The sequence below is a fragment of the Myotis myotis genome, unplaced genomic scaffold, assembly GCF_014108235.1.
Source record: "Myotis myotis isolate mMyoMyo1 unplaced genomic scaffold, mMyoMyo1.p scaffold_m19_p_3, whole genome shotgun sequence".
NCBI lineage: Eukaryota > Metazoa > Chordata > Mammalia > Chiroptera > Vespertilionidae > Myotis > Myotis myotis.
In genome coordinates, this window is record NW_023416335.1 from 186,208,191 (window position 1) to 186,230,114 (window position 21,924).

Consider the following 21,924-nt stretch of genomic DNA (forward strand, 5'->3'; position numbering starts at 1 on the left):
TACACTACATCAGACTCACCACTAGAAGTCTAGCTTCCCTTTGGCACCATACATTTCACCCTCCTCCCACTCCCTGTCTCTGGTAACCACCAGTCTGTTGTCCGTATCTATGAGTTTGTTCTTGTTTTGTTTTGTTAGTTTCTTTCTTGTTTTATATTCTACATGTGAGTGAAGTCGTACCATTTTGTCCTTTTCTGGCTAATTTATTTCAATGAGCACAATACTCTCAAGGTCCATCCATAATGTCACAGTGGCAGTCTTTCAACTTCTTTTATGGTGAAGTAATATTGGATCATGTGTGTGCGCGCGCGCGCGCGTGTGTGTGTGTGTGTGTGTGTTATGTATATGTATATCTATATGTGTAGGTATATCTCACATCTCCTTTATCCATTCATCTGTCTATGGTCACTAGTTATTTCCATATTTTGGCTGTAGTAAACAGGGGTATATCTATCTTTTTGAATTAGTGATTTCATAGCTTCAGGTAAATACCCAGAAGTAGAAGATCATATGTAATTCCATTCTTAATTTTGAGGAACCTCCCTACTATTTTACATGGTGGCCACACCAATTTATAACCCCACTGACAGTGTATGAGGGGGAAAGTGATGTTTAAATTGCTCTTATTTTTAATTTTCTGCCTATTTCAACCTTGTTTAATCAAGTGGTTTTAGTAGGATGAAAGTTTGACCGTGGTTACAGACTAGCATTGCTGTTGCTGCTCAGTTATGCGTGTATAGTTTTCAAGCTGCCACGCAGCTTGCCCGCTGTCCAGCATTCAGATAACAACACGGAATAAAGTGGGCAGGGTGATTTTAAGATAATGTTATTTAAGCTGTTTAGAATTTGTTTCTATGACATGTTTATGTAGTTTCATATAGCTCAATATTAAACAGATTTAGTTGTTTTTTATTCAAGGCATCATTTCCTCTCTTCTTCCAAACATGCTTGACTTTATTATCTCAGTAAAGTAACCGTGAAGTTCTTGAGTAATCGGTTTGTCCTTCACCTCTTTGCTAGTTGACTTCAATTAGGTTAACTTTGCTCTCTTTTGGAAAATGTGTACTAAGAGACTGTGTGTGTGTTACACATACTTTTTCTTTTTGCCTATCATAAGCACTTAACTACCTTCGTTCTGGATCGGAAAGATGCTATGATAACTATTGATGATGGAATAAGGAAGCTGAAATTGCTTGATGCCAAGGGCAAAGTGTGGACTCAAGATATGATTCTTCAAGTGGATGACAGAGCTGTGAGCTTGATTGATTTAGAATCAAAGGCAAGTTTGTAATGTTTATACTGTTTTATTTTTAAGAAAATTCTACAAATATGTATGCTTACAATTAAGATAGTTTGCAAATTTGTGTGAAAGTTTGACCAAATAAAATATGTTTGTTAATGATTTTTAAAAAATACCCTATGTACATTATTTATGCAAAATCAGTTTTTAAACTAGAGTTAGAGGCATACTCTTTTTTTAAAAAATCACAAATGATAAGATGGAAGAAGGGAGGAAAAAATACACAGTCTAAAATAAGGCCCCAGTGGGGCATAACACTTTATGGCATAGATTAATTACATGTTAGGCTGAACTACATGCTGGTAAATGAGTGAATTGGGATGAAAAGGTTGCGTGTGTATTAACTTTTCATCAGATCCACAGGAGGCACCTTTATCTCACAAGCACGGGCAGGTTAAGAAGCTGGAGCTCTTAAAAGAGGACTTTTCTGAGCCCTGTCACCTAATGACATTCGAGCTCCTAAGATAAGGAAAATAACTATTGTGATCACATTAGAATATTCTGATAGGAGTGGGGGTAAAATTTGCCCTTTCATCTCACCCATTGTATACTGTAGGAGAAGAGCAACTGACGGCTTCTCTGATCCTCGTGGTTTCCAGTAATTACAGAGAAAGGATATTATTTAGTTTCCTTCAGGAAAGAGAGAACATGTGTTATCTTTCTGGTATGGCTTAGACATTACATTCTATTGTAAAGGAGCCTGCATTTCTTGTTTCACATTTGCTGGATCTCAGGGATTAGGATTTAGCATAAATTTATGGTGTGATGTATATCTATGGGCATCCATAAAATAAGGTTATTTTTTATATTCTAGTTATCAGGGATATTGTATTTTATTGTAAAAAAACCCCCACAATTTCTACCATCAGTTACATCCTGACACCACTCACAATTTGTGTAAAGCCATTAGTGTCAGGATAGTCACCTTAAATATCTCATTAAGTCAGTGGTTCTCAACCTTCCTAATGCTGCGACCCTTTAATACAGTTCCTCATGTTGTGGTGACCCCCAAACATAAAATTATTTTTGTTGCTACTTCATAACTGTAATTTTGCTTCTGTTATGAATCATAATGTAAATATCTGATATGCAGGATGTATTTTTATTGATTAATTGCAAAAACAATATGTAATTATATATGTGTTTTCTGATGGTCTTAGGCAACCCCTGTGAAAGGGTCATTTGGCCCCCAAAGGGGTCGTGACCCACAGGTTGAGAACCACTGCATTAAGTATAGGATTCTTATTGTGAGCAGAAAGTTCATTTATTTTAAGAAGTACTGAAATTATTTAATGTGTTGGTATTTTATTTGGATGATTCTTTAAAGGTTACAGAGTATTCACTCTTATACACCCAAAACCTTAATCATTTTGCAGAATGTATTTCTTGTAGAGATCCTTCTGATCCTGTTTTACATTTTTGGCTGGGTTTTATCTATATAGTGAATTTTTGCATTTGAGATATTCACTGAAAATGTACAAATGATATATTATTCTTAGCCTAACATTTATATGTATATATGTGTGTATATGTGTATGTATGTATGTGTGCATATTTGTATGTCTGACTATACAGTGTTCAAGTTAAAAAATATTCTGACATTACATAGCCAGAAGGAAAAGAATACCATGTGAGATAGTGAATTATTTTGAAAAGAGCCCTCATTTTACTTTTTTTTTTGCTGTTAAAGGTACCATCTCTACCTTATAATCTGAGGAGATCAAGAATGCTAAATTCAGTATTTTGTTTATTAAGAGAATAACTGCATTTCTCTACTAAATATCTCCATTTTTGTTGCTTTTTCTCCCACCCATTATCCAGCCCAGCCTGTACCTACTCATCCTCCGTATCTACAAGTGTTTACTAATGTTCAGTGTCAATATGATTTGTGCACTTCAAAATATCTTTAAATGCCTAGATTTTATATATACAATAGATTTTATATATACAATAAAAAGTAAGGCAAATTCTATTTTGCTTTATAGAATGAATTGGAGAATTTTCCTTTAAACACAATCCAGCACTGCCAAGCTGTGATGCACTCCTGTAACTATGACTCAATTCTTGCTCTGGTGTGCAAAGAGCCAACTCAGAACAAGCCAGATCTTCATCTTTTCCAGTGTGATGAGATTAAGGTAAAAGAACCGTGAACTTTCTTTCCCTTTACACAGATGTTCTGTCAGCTTTTGAATTATTTACTTCAATCAAATGGCTTGTGGGTACTAGATGTTTAGTTTCTTATAATTTTGTAAGGTAAACAAATAACTTAGTGTCTTATTTAAGGTTTCCAGGTAAACAAATAGGAGATAGAATGGTATTAAAAAAAAATCAGATGCATTCTATTTATTAAAAATGTGTAAATAATATATTAAATCCTTCATTGAATGACTTGGACTTATAATTAAACATTGATTCTACAGAAATCATGCTTCATGGGCAAAAAATAATCACACAGTATTGTTTTATTAAACACCAGTCATAAAGCATGGGTTATTACAACAAGATGTTTTCCAGGATATTGATTTAAAGTTTCCCATTTAATTGTGTGATTGGAATAATTGCTCAAGACTTGTAATCCCTAGTGGTAATGCGAAAATAGTTGAGCATAGTTTTCAGTAATAACAAACTATATCCTGAAGATTTGTATTTCAGAGTGCACTGTAGTTTTCAAACGATTATAATTTGTGATGATCTATTGGACATTAGAAGCTACCCTGAGCCTTAAATATCTTTATTTCATGAGTTGATTTCTCTAAAAGAGAAATCATTTTGGGTTGAGTTTATTGGTACTTTTCCAAAGCAGTGATGTATCACTGTATATTATAAAATATAAGGTAATTTTTATCTTATAAAGAAATGCCAAGAGATTAGCATAAAGTGTCACTTGATCTTTTCTGTATTTCTTTTACATCAAAATATAATAACATTGATAAGTTAAGATTGACTGTAAATAGTGTATTTTATAATTTTACTCTTATTTCAATTGATGTCATGGATAACTTTCTAAAAATCTTACCTTAAAAGAACGGTGGCATTTAGGTAATTTCTATATGAAATGTTTTAGCCGATTTTTGTATAGTGCCTTTGGAAAGTCATAAAGTGTATTAAAAATTCTGCAAGGGTGGATTTAAATCAGTAAGTATTAAAGTGACTATTTAGCTCTGAAAATCTAAACATTTTAAAAACAGAGGACTAGCCTAAAAGACATGTTACATCTGGTGTTTGCCTCATTGTTCCAGAAGCCCCTCTGGAAACCGAGTTATTGTGCTGACTAAAGTTTCTGGATTTCACTTTTGAGAATAAAGGGCTTGCTTTATTTGAGGGGGATGTGATATTGATGGGTTTGAAACTATGCACTGAACACTGTGTGTCCTAATTAAAAGCTCAAGTACCACTCTGTAGCTGAATGCATTTACTCACTGGTGCCATATTCCACATATGAGACTTTTTCCCCCTGGCACCCTTAAAAATATTAATACAATGAAATATGATGTGGTTTCTTTTATATGGGTCACCTTGCAATGTCATTTTTGAACTTTAAACTTTCTTTGTTATGGGACTTTTACAATATTCCTGCCCACATTTGTAGTAAAATTATTCTTAGAAATCACCCCATATGGGAAGTTCAGGGTTTCTGGGCATCTTCAGTTTTAATCTCCGACATAACAGGAAGCCTTTGGCATGGTGTTTGTAGTGTCTTCCTGAGAGTAGGATGTTCTTATGGCAATAGCACTGGATTGGGCTGCTTTAGCACTCTCATTTAACTAGCAATGTGACCTTGACCACACCATCAAAGAAGTATTTCTTAGTTTCCTAAATTATAAAGCAAGGAGAACAGATTAGATAATCTTTAAGTGTCCTTAGCTCTCTAATTTTATGATTACCTGTGCTTATGGCAAAAGAATATTTTATGTGTACATATTTGAGGAAAACATACATAATTATAGAGAACAAGCAGGAACAAAAGTAGGAGATGGTTACATGCCAGCAAGAGTCTAATACACAGTAATAATCATGGGTTATATATAAACTTCACAATCAAACAAAATAAACTTCTTTGCTGCTAATCTCATATCAATTCCCAAGAAAAGAGAATCAAATGTTCTTGTTGGAGAAGTTAATTGTTTGGAGGATGTTAATTTTTACCTGAAATGATAAAATAAAGTGGTTATTGAAAAAGGTACATCTGTGATTATAGTGGGGTCATCTGTGATCGGGGTCATCTGTGATTATAGTGACTTTGTCCTGCACTGGGAGCAGTTCTGTTGGGACAGATCACTCTGTCTGTGGGCGGATGGGTGCCTAGTGGATACTGAGGATGAGAAGGGAAGGAACTCCACCATACATATGTGTGCTTCTAACATCTTCATTTCTTGGGAAGATATTTACTTAGTTATACTTTCCTTTTTGTTGTTTTTTTGTTAGTCCTTACCCAAGGATATTTTTCCATTGATTTTTAGAAAGAGTAGAAGAGAGGGGGGGAGAGAGAGAAAAGAGAAACATTGATGTACGATACATCGATTGGTTGCCTCCTGCATGGGGTCCAGACCAGGACTGGGGATGGAGCCTACAACCGAGGTATATGCTGTTGACCGGAATCGAACCGAGGATCTTTCAGTCCGCAGGCTGCTTCTCTGTCCACTGAGCCAAAGCAGCTAGGGCTACCTGGTTACATTTTTAGCATATGATTATACTTATGTTAATTTTTTTCTATTTGCAAATTCTTTTTCTAGTTGCCTTTATGCAAGGATGGCTGTTTTTAAACTAAAGGAATCAGTATTTAAAAAATTTAAACACTATTTAAAAATTCCTTCAGTTTTTAAATCTTGTCATTGTAAAGTTCACCATCAAAAGGAAGAGTGTGCTTTGAAAGCAGATTTAAAAAAACACACACCTAGTTCTATTTTGCATCAAGGTACTCATTGATTCAGACAGGGAACATAACCTCTTTTTCTGTTTTAACCTGCATATCGAGACAAGAACATCTATAACCTCTGAGGTAACTTGTCTTTCATCGCAGGCAAACCTAATTACTGAAGATATTGAAAGTGCAATCAGCGACAGCAAAGGAGGGAAGCAGAAGAGGCGGCCCGATGCCCTGAGGTAAAAACAGGAACAGGAATTAAGGGGTAGAATTGATTTGTTTTTAAGTCTTTTTTCCTCTAAGGCAGTGGTTCTCAACCTTCCTGATGCCACGACCCTTTACTACAGTTCCTCATGTTATGGTGACCCCCAGTTTCATTGTTACAAATTGAACATAATTAAAGCATAGTGATTAATCACAAAAACAATTTGTAATTATATATGTGTTTTCCGATGGTCTTAGGCGACCCCTGTGAAAGGGTCGTTCGACCCCCAAAGGGGTCGCAACCCACAGGCTGAGAACCACTGCTTGAAAGATTTATAAGAATTACTTTCAATGACAGTATAGTTTACAGATTACAACCTGTAATCTCAACCCCTTTGCCTCCCAGGTTTGTCGGAGTGTGAGCAGTTTCTGTCTATGTTCCCGGTCTGTCTCTGATGTGGCTTCTGCCACCTGTGCTGTCCTAGAGCCACGAAAGATGAGAGGCATTTCGGGGAAGGTGGCTCAAGGGAGTCCAAATGGACATGAGGACTACAGTTAGTCCACAGCCTTTCCAAATCACAGGAGACCGGAAAAAGGTTAAACCTAGTTTTCAGCTGAATTTTAAAAAGTTGAACCTAGTTTTCAGCTGAATTTAATTTTTTTATTTTTCATACATTTACAAATATATGTAATAAGGAAGAGTTAGGAAATCCTTACTGTTCTGATGCTCGACGTAGTCTTCTTGAGGTTAGAAACTAAGACCATCCACTGAGAGAATTGATGTCATAGAAATAGAGATGGTAAAGATTCAATTTGTTTTCATCATTTTTAGGATGATTTCCAAGGCAGACCCTGGTATACCGCCTCCACCCAGAGCTCCTGCCCCTGTGCCCCCTGGGACTGTTACCCAGGTGGATGTTAGAAGTCGGGTGGCAGCCTGGTCTGCGTGGGCAGCTGACCAAGGGGACTGTGAGTATTTCTAGGAATTGATACTTAATGAACATTTACATGGGGTTGTGATGTAATTCTTGCTTTCAAAACCTGATGTTAATTTATGAGCTGAGGCTAGAGATTAGTTTTCAAAATTTAAATCTTAGATAAAGGAATGTTAAGCTTGAACACTATTAAGATTATTGTATATGAGGAATTCAGACCAATCATTTAATAAATAAGGTGTTAGGATTAGAGTATTTTTTAATGCAATCAAAGGTGGAAGGTTTGACTCTACTAACAATTAAAAGGATGGTAACAGAACATATACCAAACAAGAGACTATGAGGTTTTTTATTTTATTTTTAAATATGTTTTTACTGATTTTAGAGAGAGGAAGAGAGAGGGAGAGATAGGAACATCAGTGATGAGAGAGAATCATTGATCAACTGCTTCCTGCAAGCCCCCTAGTGGGGATTGAGCCTGAAACCCAGGCATGTGCCTTACCAGGAATCAAACCCTGACCTCCTTGGTTCATGGGTGGACACCCAACCATTGAGCCACACTGGCTGTGAGGTGTGTTTTTTTTAAAATTTAAGGTTATACTTCAAATTCTTTCCATTATTATTATCTTACCACTGTCTTCTTTTGACCAATTTAGTTGTAGTTACATGGAAAGGATGTCAGGACAGGGGTAGGACAGTGGAAAAGAGGTAAAAGGCATCTGCCATCTGCCTAACCTTGTCAAATGGACCCTTTGTATGTTAAAAGGACCATTTCAACTTGACAGTCATTTTGTAAAAACAAATAATCATAAGCATAGAACTTAATGTAACTTTTTATATGTGAGAATGTTTTACCAAATCTGAAATTGTTATGACTAGAAAATGCCTTAAAACGTGCTTGGTCCAATCTCTTTATTTTAAGGGTGAATAAATTGTGATCTAGTAAGTTTGAATTTAGTGAGGACTAGAGCCTCACTCTTTTGCCTCCTAGTTCAATGCAACTTCTTAAATCACTTATCTTCTATTGAATGAAGCATTATTTGTAGAGTTTATCCAAACAGTAGAACTTGATTGCCAAAATGAGTGACATTATACTGTACTTTGAATCTGGTGAGTCAAATATGGGAGCAAGACTGGAATCTACCTGTGTGACCTTGGACAGTTTATCTGCTTGTGCTTCAGCCTCACTTATGGATAATATAATCTATCTATCTATCTATCTATCTATCTATCTATCTATCTATCTATCTATCTATCTATCATCTATATAAAAGCCTAAGCGACCAAATGACCGGTCGACCGGTTGCTATGATGCACACTGACCATCAGGGGGCAGACGCTCAATGCAGGAGCTGCCCCCTGGTGGTCAGTGCACTCCCACAGCCAACCTCCTGCAGTCCCTCCCCCACACCCACCAGCTGGCCGGCCCCGATAGGCCCCCATCACCGACCAGGCCGAGGGACACCATCTGTGCAAGAATTCATACACTGGGTCTCTAGTGGGAATAATAATAACTCATGGGTTGCTGTGAGTCAGAAAGCAAATAATGTCAGTAACAGTATCTCGTTCAGTATAGTAAGCAGAATTTGTGGTGGTTCTCTTTTTTACCAAATTGAGATCATTTTATTTTCTGAAATGCTTTCCACTTTATTTAGATTTCTCTTATCCTTAAAGTCATTTTCAGAGGTTTACAAATAAGCCCATTTACCAAATAGATGAAAGAAAGAAATCTTCGAAGCATCCATTTTTTCAAAAATAAAGTAACAGAATTATTGCTTATTTTAACTTTATAACAGTTTCTGTTTTTAGGAATTACATAAATTTCTATTAATTCATTTTTGTTTGTAAAATTTTGTGCATAAAAAACTAGTTAGGATGCCCAGCCGGAATGGCTCTGCAGATGAGCGTCAAACTAGAGCAGCCGTGGGCAAACTATGGCCCGTGGGCCGGATCCGGCCCGTTTGAAATGAATAAAACTAAAAAAAAAAAAGACCGTACCCTTTTATGTAATGATGTTTACTTTGAATTTATATTAGTTCACACAAACACTCCATCCATGCTTTTGTTCCGGCCCTCCGGTCCAGTTTAAGAACCCATTGTGGCCCTCGAGTCAAAAAGTTTGCCCACCCCTGATAGAGCGTCAACCTATGAACCAGGAGGTCATGGTTCAATTCCAGGTCAGGGCACACGCCCCTGCTGCAGGCTCAATCCCCAGAGTGGGGCATACAGGAGGCAGCTGATCAATGATTCTTTCTCATCATTGATGTTTCTCTTTCTCTCCCTCTCCCTTCCTCTCTGAAATCAATAAAAAAATAATATATATATATTAAAAAAAACTAGTTAGGAGTTTATAGTGTTTTCTACTTTTTATGTATTTATGATATTTTGGTTGTTGCTATTGTTTTCGTGGAAGAATAAACCTGCAAAAACATCTGTAAAACCTAATTTACAACAAAAAGAAAATTGAGCTGCAGGAGTTCCTAGGCTCATTAGATTTTGTCTAAATTACTGTATGCAACCTCATATATATAAGATCAGGTTTACAAAACTAATTTACTACTAGGTTAAGCAGAACACAATACTTATGTGAGTTTCTGTTTGGATCCAGGCCAGTTTTTTGTTTTTTAAATATTTTTGTTGATTTCAGAGAGGAAAGGAGAGGGAGAGATAGAAACATCAATGATGAGAGAGAATCATTGATTGGCTGCCTCCTGTACGCCCCCTACTGGGGATCGAGCCATAACCCAGTCATGTGCCCTGACCAGGAATTGAACCTCGACCTCCTGGTTCATAGGTCGACGTTAACCACTGAGCAATGCCAGCCAGTTTTTACTTGGAAAGACCCCCAAAAGGAGTATCTATCTGTTCCCGCTGAAGGTTCTGGTTGACTCAGTTTGAAAAATTCCTTTGAATCCTTGAGGTAGCTCTACCCTTGACTGCCAGAAGTAATCTCTGTAGAATAGAGATAGTGGCAGTGGGGTTGCACAGGCCCTTAAAAAGTCTGAGAAATACCACATCTCCCCCTCATCTCAGCCTCCCATCTCACCTATCTGGAGTTCCTCATAGCTTTATTTCAAGTACAATGTGCTGCTTTCTGTAGTATAAACCGTAGGAAGATAGTAGCTACCCACAGGTAAATAGCAGTTCACTGGCAAGATTTTATATATATAAGTTCTCACTATCTTAAACTACTTAATAGCCACTAATTATGTTTCATAAGACTGATTCCCCTCCCTCCCTCCCTCCCTCCCCCTCCCTCCCCCTCCCTCCCTCCCTCCCTCCCTCCCTCCCTCCCTCCCTCCCTCCCTCCCTCCCTCCCTCCCTTCCTTCCTTCCTTCCTTCCTTCCTTCCTTCCTTCCTTCCTTCCTTCTTTTTTTGATGAGTATTCCATTTATAGTAAAAGTTAGGCCTAAAAGAGACATAGCAATATCAAATTTTCAATATTTTTTTGTAGTTCTCTATATCAAACATCATGAGTCACAATGATATATCAAGAGTTGTGTTTCCATTGGTGATGATATATTTTTCCTGTTTCATCCATACTTTTTTTTTCCCCATTTCGAATACTGTGAAATATTTGTACAAGTATCTGTGCCAGTGGTAGTTTTAACCTACTCATATCAGAAATGAGTTCATGATAATGATCTTATGATTAACATCATACTTTAGCCAAATGAGCTAACTGAACATCTTGAATGCTCTTAAGAAATTTACTCTTTAATTTGAAATTTTCTATAGGTATTTATACTTTTAAAGCACATAGCTTAAAATTAATGAGCCCAACATTGTGGGTTTTAAGTTTAGTGAAAATAATAATTTTAAGAAACACTTTATTCTCAGAACCCCCAAAGCTTATTGAAATCACAATGTTGGAATATATGAAAATTACAAGCTCTGTTGCATTAGAATTAATTGCCCACTATTTACGATGTAGGTGTATAACTGTGGGTTTATATTTCTTGGGTGGGAATTATAGGATGCTGAGTTAGGGTTGGATTCATAGGCAGCTGACACAGGGAAGAGGGAAACTAGTGGGGAAATTACAAGGTAAGTCAACATAAAGGTAGAAAGCAGGTACTTCCGCTCTGCCCAAGTGCTTCTGTTAGTGATGGCAAGGATGCCTGTCACAGATGACGAGAAGAGTTTTGATTTTGTACCTAGCCAATTTTCTAGCCAATGTTTAATTGCCTATATTGGTATTACTTAAGCAACAGGCTGAAAGAGTTATGATTCCCCTTTCTGTAGTTGAGAAGCTCAGGCAGTATCATGGGCATGAAGAAACACCCGAGATGACGGCAGCCCGAATTGACCGAGATGTGGTAAGGACAGCATTCATCTTTAGACCACTGCCTTTATTTTAAAAGAGGAAGTTGATTCAATAAAGATGTTTTGTGGAAACTATATTTTCTCTTTCTACTGGTAGTTATGCCCTTTGAATTATTTCTTTATTAACTTTTTTTTTCCTTTTGGCAATATTTAACTAGAAGACTTTATGAAAATCATTAATTAGTGACAGAAGAATTACCATATTAACTAGCTTACAAGGGAATTTAAATGGAATGATCAGATTTGAGGTGTGTTTGTTTTTTCATAGTTTGTAATTCATAATTGAAGTATTTTTAATATGTCTTACTGTCCTTTATTGAAAATATTGTATAATGCCTGAAAGATAAAAAGTTAAATGACATTTTAAGAGTAGATATGTCAATTTTAATTTCTTATAAAGATAAGGCTATTTTTATTTTTCCATAATAATTTACTTGCAGAATGACAATGCCCTGTGGTATAATCATAAAATACGATGCCAATATAATTACTTTTTATACTGCACTCATGTTCAATTTGGAAACAAACAGAGGAATTTGATGTTTGGAATTTAATTTTTATATCGCACTATTACTTATTGTACTAAAAAGTTCATTTAATACCAGTTTCTAGTCTTGAATTGAACAGTGGTTCTCAACCTTCCTAATGCCGTGACCCTTTAATACAGTTCCTCATGTTGTGGTGACCCCCAACCATAAAATTATTTTTTGTTGCTACTTCATAACTGTAATTTTGCTACTGTTATCAATCATAATGTAAATATCTGATATGCAGGATGTATTTTCATTGTTACAAATTGAACATAATTAAAGCATAGTGATTAATCACAAACACAATATGTAATTATATATGTGTTTTCCGATGGTCTTAGGCGACCCGTGTGAAAGGGTCATTTGACCCCCAAAGGGGTCGCGACCCACAGGTTGAGAACCGCTGAATTAGAAGAATGTCAAGTTTCACACAAACTAGAGAAAGTCAGCTAACGTTTATACTATATGAGATAATCAAAATTGATCTGATGAGCCCCGAAAGCATAATTCATCATGAATTTTATTTCACCATGTAGAAACTCTTTTTAATGCCTATAATTGTAGATTATCTATGTCTTTATTAGTTTATCACAACATTTTATTTACCTTTAATTCCATGAAATAATATTGTTGGTGATTTATTGAGACACTTATTAGAAAAAACAAAAATGCTCAGTGCGTGTGTAACAATATTTCTTAGAATTATTTTCCCCTAAATTTATGTGGGAGAACACTATGAGAAAATTAGAGTAATTGAAAAATAATTAATGTTCTGAATAGTTATTGTGAATGCTTTCTTGATGGTATTAAAAATAGAGCAGAATTAAGCTAAAGAAAAATATAAATGAGAAACTAAGATGGCGGCATAGATAAACACTGGGAAATTGCTGCCTCCCACAACAATTGAAAAATATAACAAAAACACAAAACGGACATCATCCAGAACTACAGGAAGGCTGGCTGAGTGTAAATTCTACAACTAGAAAGAAAGAAGAGCACACTGAGAGCCAGAGGAGCTGCGGAAGTAAAGTGCAGAGGTACTGGGGCTCGCGCGCGCGGAAAGTGGCTGGCACCTGAGGACGCGGCTGTCTTTTTGAATCCGGAGGGAGACACAAGCTCCCGACGGCTCTGAAATCTGGTTCCGGGAAGTCTCTGGGGACCCAGGAGTCATACGGAGGAAAACTGGACTGCCTGGCAGCAGGCGAACTTGAGGGCGGCTTTCCCTCAGAGGTGCTTGCAGCCGTTACCGGGACACTGAGACGCGCGACTCCTTAGGGCAGGGCTAAGGATCCGCCATAGCTGCTTGCTCCGCCCTTTGATTCCTTGAGACCCCGCCCCACCCAGGCTGTGGCAGAGGCTTTTGCATATGAATGCCCTGGTCCTTTGCAACCTGATAATTACCTAACTGCAGCAGGGCCAGACAGACCCAGAACTTCCAAGAGAAGGCCCAAGGCCCCACAGCGGCTTGCATTGCTTCACAGCTGAGCCTCATCAGGGCACCTCCAAACTCCAAAAAAGGAAGGGGAATCTGCAGTTCTCTTCGTAGCTCCTGCTGTGTAACCTCAGGCAGAGGCTAAATTAGCACCTCCTTAGATCCAAGAGCCACTGTACCCAGTGGTCAGAGGGGGACCATCCAGATCACAACTCCTCAGATCCATAAGGGACACACTGAGGGTGCAGTCTCAGTGAGCACCAAAGCCCCACTGAAGCAAGTCTTGCCCCAGAAGGGTGTCTCCAGTACAGAAGTTCTCCCACTGCAGACACAGCTGATTCTCACTGCCAACTGGCCTGGAGGTCAATTCCTCCCAGTGATCCTACAACAACCAAGGCATAACTACAACAAGACTGTGCACAAAGCCCACAAGGGGGTGCACCAAGAGTGTCCACCTCAGGTAACTGGGGAGACTGAGACACAGCCCTACAGGACACCTAGCACACAAAGCCACTCTATCAACACAGGGAAGCAGCCAAAATGTGGAGACAAAGAAACAGGTCACAAATGGCAGAAATGGAGGAAAGCAAACGACCGGATATAGAGTTCAAGGCCACGTTTATAAGGTTTTTCAAGAATTTTATGGAAACTGCCGATAAATTTAGTGAGTCCCTCAATAAGTATGGTGAGACCCTGGAGGACATGAAAAAGGACCAACTAGAAATTAAGCATACACTGACTGAAATAAAGAATAATTTACAGAGATCCAACAACAGACAAGAGGATCCCAAGAATCAAGTCAAAGATTTGAAATACAAAGACACAAAAAATACCCACCCGAAAAAGAAAAAAGAAAAGAGATTCCAAAAATATGAAGATAGTGTAAGGAGCCTCTGGGACAACTTCAAGCGTACCAACATCAGAATTATCGGGGTACCAGAAGAAGAGAGAGGGCAAGATATTGAAAACCTATTTGAAGAAATAATGACAGAAAACCTCCCCTACCTGGTGAAAGAAATGGACTTACAAGTCCAGGAAGCGCAGAGAACCCCAAACAAAAGGAATCCAAGGAGGACCACACCAAGACACATCATAATTAAAATGCCAAGAGCAAAAGATAAAGAGAGAATCTTAAAAGCAGCAAGAGAAAGACAGTCAGTTACCTACAAGGGAGTACCCATACGACTGTCAGCTGATTTCTCAACAGAAACCATGCAGGCCAGAAGAGACTGGCAAGAAATATTCAAAGTGATGAATAGCAAGAACCTGCAACCAAGATTACTTTATCCAGCAAAGCTATCATTCAGAATAGAAGGTCAGATAAAGAGCTTCACGGATAAGGAAAAGCTAAAGGAGTTCATCACCACCAAACCAGCATTATATGAAATGCTGAAAGGTATTCTTTAAGAAGAGGAAGAAGAAAAAGGAACTCTTACCATTTGCCACAGCATGGATGGAACTGGAGAGCGGATAAATACCACATGATCTCACTCATTTGTGGAATATAATGAACAACATAAACTGATGAACAAGGACTGATCCAGAGACGGAGAGGCATTGATTGGACTGTCGGGCCTTGGAGGGAAGGTAGGGGAGGGTGGGGGTAAGGGGGAAAGATCAACCAAAGGACTTACATGCAAGCATATAGGCCTAACCAATGGACACGGACAACGGGGGGGGGGGGGGGGCGTGTGAGGGCATGAGCGGGGGGGAGGGGAGGGAGGGTAGAGGGTAATGTGGGGACAAGGACACATATGTAATATCTTAATCAATAAAAAATATATTTAAAAAAAAAGAAAAATATAAATGTCACACTTTGGCCACAGGCATATTAGTTCAATCCTTAGAATTAGTGACAAACTTGATATTTGCATGTAGGAAGTGTTTCTTTTTTATAACTTCCCGATTTTTCTTTATTGACTATGTATAGCCAAGGCAAAAATAGGTTTGTTTTATATTTAATTCTATAATTTCTAATTTCAGCAAATCTTAAACCATATTTTGGATGACATTGAATTTTTTATCACAAAACTCCAAAAAGCAGCTGAAGCATTTTCTGAGCTTTCTAAAAGGAAGAAAACTAAGAAAGGTAAAAGGAAAGGACCAGGAGGTAAGCTGGATATTCTTTATCTTCTGAAGTCCAATCAGAATTCCAGTGGTGGGCTGTTTCTGCCCTTGTGAAGAGCTCAGCAACATATACTGACAGTGAGCCCAGGCCCCTTTTCTAGTTCTGGGAGAGCACCAGACTTTAGGCAGAGACGAAGACGAGCCAGGGAAGAGTCCAATCCGGTTCCAAGTTGGAACAGTAAAGACTCTAGGATACTTTACTTAAATCACAGACTGAAATTCAGGTAGTGGCTGTGTGTTTGTAGTGATTATAAAATTAATACTTGTTAAGCAAACTCATAGCTCTGTTCTTCCATATTTGGATTTATTTTATTGTAAATATAGAACCTCACTATTTTGATAAATAAAAGGATTGACTTTTCTCATTACAACAGATACAAATGTCAATGGGTTTGAACTTTTTCTTATCACAAAATTCCAAATAGTATATTCAGGTCACATACAAATAACATACAAATAGTTTTTTAGTATTCTGTAGTTCAGCTATTTAAAATGGTGCCAAAATATATAAAATTATAATTATGGAACAAAATGCTATAGACTGAAATATATAAAAGAATAGCAAATAAATATCCCTTTCATTTCCTGTGACTTCCAGATCTTTCTCTAGCTTATGTCTACCTCATAAGCATATGAACTGTAGACTTGTCTTCCAGATGTGTATATCTGAATGTACCTCACCTCTAAACAGGGTGGGACAAAAGTAGGTTTACAGTTATTTGTATGGAAAATAAGACAGTGATTAATAAATAATAATACAGGAATAATCTCTGTTTCCCATACTGACAACTATAAACCTACTTTTGCCCCACCCTGTATATTCTGAAATTCAGTATTATTATTATTTCCTGATGTCACAAATCACTTAGTGCTCCTGTATCCTTTGAAGGGTATACTATTCTCTTGATCACTGAGATTCAACACCACAGATTCTTCTTTGACTCCATTCTATAGTTGATAACCAACATCAACTTAATTTTTTCAGTGTTTCTTTTATCCATTTTTTTCCCTTTTCATTTTCATAAACAGAATGTGCTTCAAGCTGGCATCAGTTTTTACCCAGCTTTCTAAGCAGTTTTCAAATCTCTAGTCTTACTCTATGAGGATAGTTGTCTTAAAGCACTAGGGTAGTCACTTCATTCTCTGCTAAAAAGCATGTTAATTCCATGTTCTGTTGCTTAAGTCCACCCCTCCCTCGCCCTGGTAGTCAAAGGTTATCCACAATCTAACCTGATCTACTTTTCCATTCTCATGTTTTTTTGCTTTATTGTTTGTTATTTCATGTACATTCAATTTCCTTTTTTCCATGTTTTTGCTCATGCTGTCTGGAACAAACCTTTCAAATCCCATCTTCAAAGCTGCTTTCCCCATGAACCATCTCTTAGGTTTACATTTCTCTGCCTCCCAACCAGCTGCAGTGTCTTTCTCACTTGGTACATCTTTGTTATTTATCTCAGTCATGTCTTCTATTACATTTTAAGGCCCTTAAGAGCAGGGCTTATAAGTTATACATTTTTATAGTCTTCACAATGACAAGCATAATGACTCCCATTTAGAAAGGCTATAGTGAAAATTTGTGGAATCAAATGAGGATTTGGTGGTGCCTAAAGGTAGAGGAATCCATTTCAAATGTTGGGTCATCTTAATTTGTTATAGTCAGACTATGAGATGTGGTAGGTAACTAGATAGCATGATACCTGGTATAATCATCAAACTTTACAGACATAAATGTGGACTTTTAAATTTTTTTTTTCATTTTATGTTTTGGTTGTTATTTATTTATTTATTTTTTTGACAATGTACTCTCATCTACTCCTCCTCCTACTTATTTCTTTAGAGGGTGTTTTAACTCTGCGGGCAAAACCTCCACCTCCCGATGAATTTATTGACTGTTTTCAAAAGTTTAAACATGGATTTAACCTTCTAGTAAGTGAAACTTATTTATGTATAGTTAAAAGAGATAAATAAAAGAGATCAAAGTCTAGCCAGGATGTTCCTAATTAAATTAAGAGATAAAATTATTCTTGTAGATTTTTATATGGGTTTTTATTTGCCTTTAATTAGAACAACAGATTATAAAATATGATCATCTAAGAGACTTGATAAAAAAATGACTCCTTTTTTAAAAGTAAATTTTCCTAATCTGACTCACCCATGCTAATTAATATGCTAAAAATGAATGTAGTAATAAAGAACTCTTCGTCTGGGTCATTTTCAGATGTCTGTCTTTTGGTCAGTTACATCATAGTAATATGTTTGTCTGTTCTCTTAATGTTACAGGCCAAATTGAGGTCCCATATTCAGAACCCCAGCGCTGCAGATTTGGTTCACTTTTTATTTACTCCATTAAATATGGTAAGATTTTATAAATTTAAGAACATAATCATTCTTAGTATGTTTTTGAACCCCAAGTGTCTGTTAGATTATATAGACAGTTTTTCTTTATTACCTCATCATCTGTGTAAACATTGAGAATGTGAAATTTAAGAGTTTAAAGGAACCTTAGAAATCATATATTTCACTTACTTTAGAGCTGTGGAAACTGTCGTCTCTGACAGATCTAGGGGAATGAAAAGAAATAAAGGTTTATCGGATGCTAGTGTTTCAGTAGATACTAGTGTAATATCAATGACTTGAGCAATATAGACATTTTTCTCATTGTCACACAATAGGCTAGGCATGTCGAGTCTGGGGCTATATGGATGGCTTTTCTCCATGATGTTACTCAGAGACTCAAATTCTTTTCATTGAGGTCTTCCTCCATCACCTCAGCTGTCTCAGAGTCAGTCATTTGGGTGGTTTTTTTGTTGTTGTTTATTTATTTATTTAACAAATACTAATTGATAGCCTGCTATATGTGCTTGGCATTATTAGTAGCTCATAAGGCACAAAACAGATACATTCTTATCCTCTCAGAACTTATATTTTAATATGGAGGAATAAACCATAACCTAAATAAATTCATAACTAATACAGTTCACTAAAAGTAAGTGCTATGTGAAAAAATACAGCAGGGAAGGTGAACGGGGAGTGTTTCAGGTGCATGTGTGCATGTGTGTGTGTGTGCGTGTGCGTGTGTGTGCATGCTACAATTTTTGAATAGCAAAAGGGTGCAACTCACTGAAAAGGTGTCATTTGAGCCAACAAATTGAGGAATGAGTCACATGGATTTCTGCAGAAAGAAAATTGCAGGCAGAGAATAGCTAATATAAATGCTCTTAGGTGATAATATGCAAATCATGGTCTTGGAATATATTGGTTTTGTAATTGTAACAGAGTAAGGGAGGAGGCCAGCAAATTAACAGGCAGACATGTGTCGTTGGACCTTTTAGGTGATTGTAAAACCTTTAACATTTTTGGAGAGTTTTCAGCAGAAAAGGAAAGGATTGCTCTTTCTGAATGATTAGAAATTTGGGGGAAGAAGGGACTGAGGTGGCTGTTAAAATAACGCAGACAAGAGATTATGGTGTTTGGACCAGGTAACATCAAAGGTGATGAGAAGTCAGATTTTGGTTATAAACCATAGAAGCAACAAGATCTGCTGGTAGATTAGATGTGCTGTGCAAGACCCAGTAATTTTTAGCCTGACTGGAAAGATGGACTGATTATTAACTGAGTTGGTGAAGACTGGGTGAAATGGAGTTTTGGAAGAAGATAAGGAATTTGGTTTTAGTCATGTGAAAATTGAGTTATATCCAGATGGAAAAACTTGAACTGGTAGTTGAATATTTGAATTTGGAGTTCAGTGGAGAAATCAGGCCTAGAGATATAAATTTGAGGGCCATCTACATAGAGAAGGCATTTGAAGCCAGGAAATTGAATGATGCCACCAAGGGAGTGATTATAAGTAAAGAAGACGGACAAGGACTGATGAAGCCAAGGCAGTTTCAGGGTCAAAAAATGGAAAAGACTAGCAAAGAAGATTGAGAAGAAGTAGAAAGAGAAACACAAGAATATTGTGGAATTCTAGAAGCCAAAGGAAGAAAATGTTTCCAAGAGGAAGAATTGAGCATTTATGTTAGACTAGAGGCCCAGTGCACGAAATTCGTGCAAGAGTAGGCTTTCCTTCCCCTGGCTGCTGGCACCGGCTTCCCTCTGGCACGCCGGACCTGGGCTTCCTTTGCGGCCCTGGCTTCATCCGGAAGATCGTCTGGAAGGACGTCTGGTCTAATTAGCAAATGATGCTTTTATTATTATAGATATCTAGAGTGGAAGCTCATTTACCTCCATATCCTTTTAATAGCCGTACAAAGGCAAAGAGTGTTGTCTTTAAAGAGGAACTTTGAGCTTAGACAGATAATTTCTGCTATTATCCAGTTGGCCTGAACTTCCTCATGGGGCCAACACCTAACACTGAAGCAATAGAGTTTCCATTGAGTGTCTCTGTGTCCATCTGAAATGCAGAAGCTTCTAGGAGGAAGAGGAGGAGAAGGGACACTAGGGGACAGTTGGCAGTCTTTGGCCTGCACACTGTGTTTGTGGTGTGGTGATGTGCACATAACACAATTTCCCCCCCAGAAAACTTCCTTCTCCACACGTATATTTTGAATGAGGTATAATTTTGAAGCTAACAAAATGGTGTATTGGACATAATTCCCTTTATGAAGCAGCTGGAATGTTGGCCAACAAAAGGTTATACCACTTGTGTCCTAGGCCAGGATCCAAGATACACATCTTCATTTTCTAGATTTTTAATACACCGGTGTGCTCTTTCCTTATACCTTTAATGAAGTGGGCACAGTAATGCACTTCCCTTCCCATTTTATATTTCTCATATTTACAAATAATATAGCAGCGGGTTTTCTAAGCTGGCTTTATGTACAACCCCTTTGTTCTGCAGGAGAGCTGGCAGAATGAGCTGGAATAATATTTAAGGGTGCACAGAGGAAAGTGCTGAAGTTTCAGAAAAGCATGGCAATAGCAAGCAGATGGAGCAATTGGCCTCATGCGTAGACAGATCCTAAGGAAACTGGGCTACAAATCACCCTTTTCTATAATTCCACAAATTTGACATAGACCATTCCCCTTTTTGTGGGGAAGACAAATGAGAGAGAAGTGGGAAGAAGGCAGAACCTCTTTTAAAAACTTTCAGGAGGACAGAGTTTCCTATTTTGGGGGCTAAGGCAGGAATGTTTGGAGTATCTGTGAGTGATTCACCCTGTCCAAGAGCAAATCATTACTTTGTAGAATGACAGTAGCAATAAGAACCGTTAGTGTTGCTTTGTGTACCGCTCCTGTGATTTTTTTGAAGAGTAAGAATAGTAATTATATGAAGCAGATACATTTCACTATTTTTTATTTAGAGCATATGAAGACTACGGTCATTAACTTCTTTAATCTTTATAAAAAATGGAGCAAATTCAGCATTTCTCATAGCTTTTACTTGACTATTAGGGAAGAAATGGGGGAAAAAGAGAATCTAAGTAATAAAAAGGAATAAATCTCATTCTTCTTTCACCAAGGGTAACTAGACAAGACCTGAAGTAGAATATGAAATGGATATTGCTTTACAGACAGGAAAGTAAGTGACATTATCAGCATGAAGTCAGAATTGGGCAATAAGAGATTAGAAGATGAAAGTCCAAGGCTACGTCAGTAATTTATGAATGCTTCCATATGTTGCTGCTATATATAGAGCATCAGGTTTCCACTTGTCTATTTATAGTTGAATAATTCTTGCTGTATAAGCATTTTTAAAATTAGAGGGCCATTCATATGCAAAGAAACTGATTCTAGCTCACTAACAAAATTTGTATTCTTTATTCTTTAACACATTTGATACTATCTCATTTTGAGTATTTGGAAGTATTGTTCATGATGCAGTTTTGCCACCTCCTCTCATTTATTTCACACTTTCACAGATTATAAGTAGCTATTGAGTCATTACACAAAGTTGGAATATAAAATAAAGTGACTAGTTTCCATAACATACAAAATGTAGTCTTTCTAATTAGGCTAGGTATCTGAAAACATTGATATATTTTATATTTTTTTCCTCAACAGTGACTCCTTGTTAATGGTCTTCCCAAACATAATATTTCTCTTACTCCATTGTAATGTTCTGCCCCTAGAGCCCAGACATTTTATGTGGAGATGGGAAGGAATATTTATTAGGGCCTGACTTTTGGCCAGACAAAGTTTAGTGGCTTTAAACCTTATGAGTTTAAACCTGTACCCTCAGCATCTGAACGCAAGCATATCCACAG

General features: G+C 37.2%; 1 protein-coding gene across 11 annotated transcripts in view; it reads left to right on the forward strand.

The window, feature by feature from the left end:
• Positions 1 to 21,924, forward strand: part of EPS8 (epidermal growth factor receptor pathway substrate 8) — a 182,208-nt gene that overhangs the window by 121,230 nt on the left and 39,054 nt on the right. For 10 of the 11 annotated variants that reach the window (XM_036296976.1, XM_036296978.1, XM_036296972.1 and 7 more), the window contains 8 exons: positions 1,118 to 1,279; positions 3,286 to 3,435; positions 6,321 to 6,403; positions 7,201 to 7,337; positions 11,549 to 11,622; positions 15,575 to 15,701; positions 17,556 to 17,644; positions 17,999 to 18,073. In XM_036296976.1, the coding sequence (XP_036152869.1) occupies positions 1,118 to 1,279; positions 3,286 to 3,435; positions 6,321 to 6,403; positions 7,201 to 7,337; positions 11,549 to 11,622; positions 15,575 to 15,701; positions 17,556 to 17,644; positions 17,999 to 18,073 (897 nt within the window). The remainder of the gene's footprint in view (positions 1 to 1,117; positions 1,280 to 3,285; positions 3,436 to 6,320; positions 6,404 to 7,200; positions 7,338 to 11,548; positions 11,623 to 15,574; positions 15,702 to 17,555; positions 17,645 to 17,998; positions 18,074 to 21,924) is intronic. The other variant, XM_036296983.1, reaches the window with a different exon arrangement.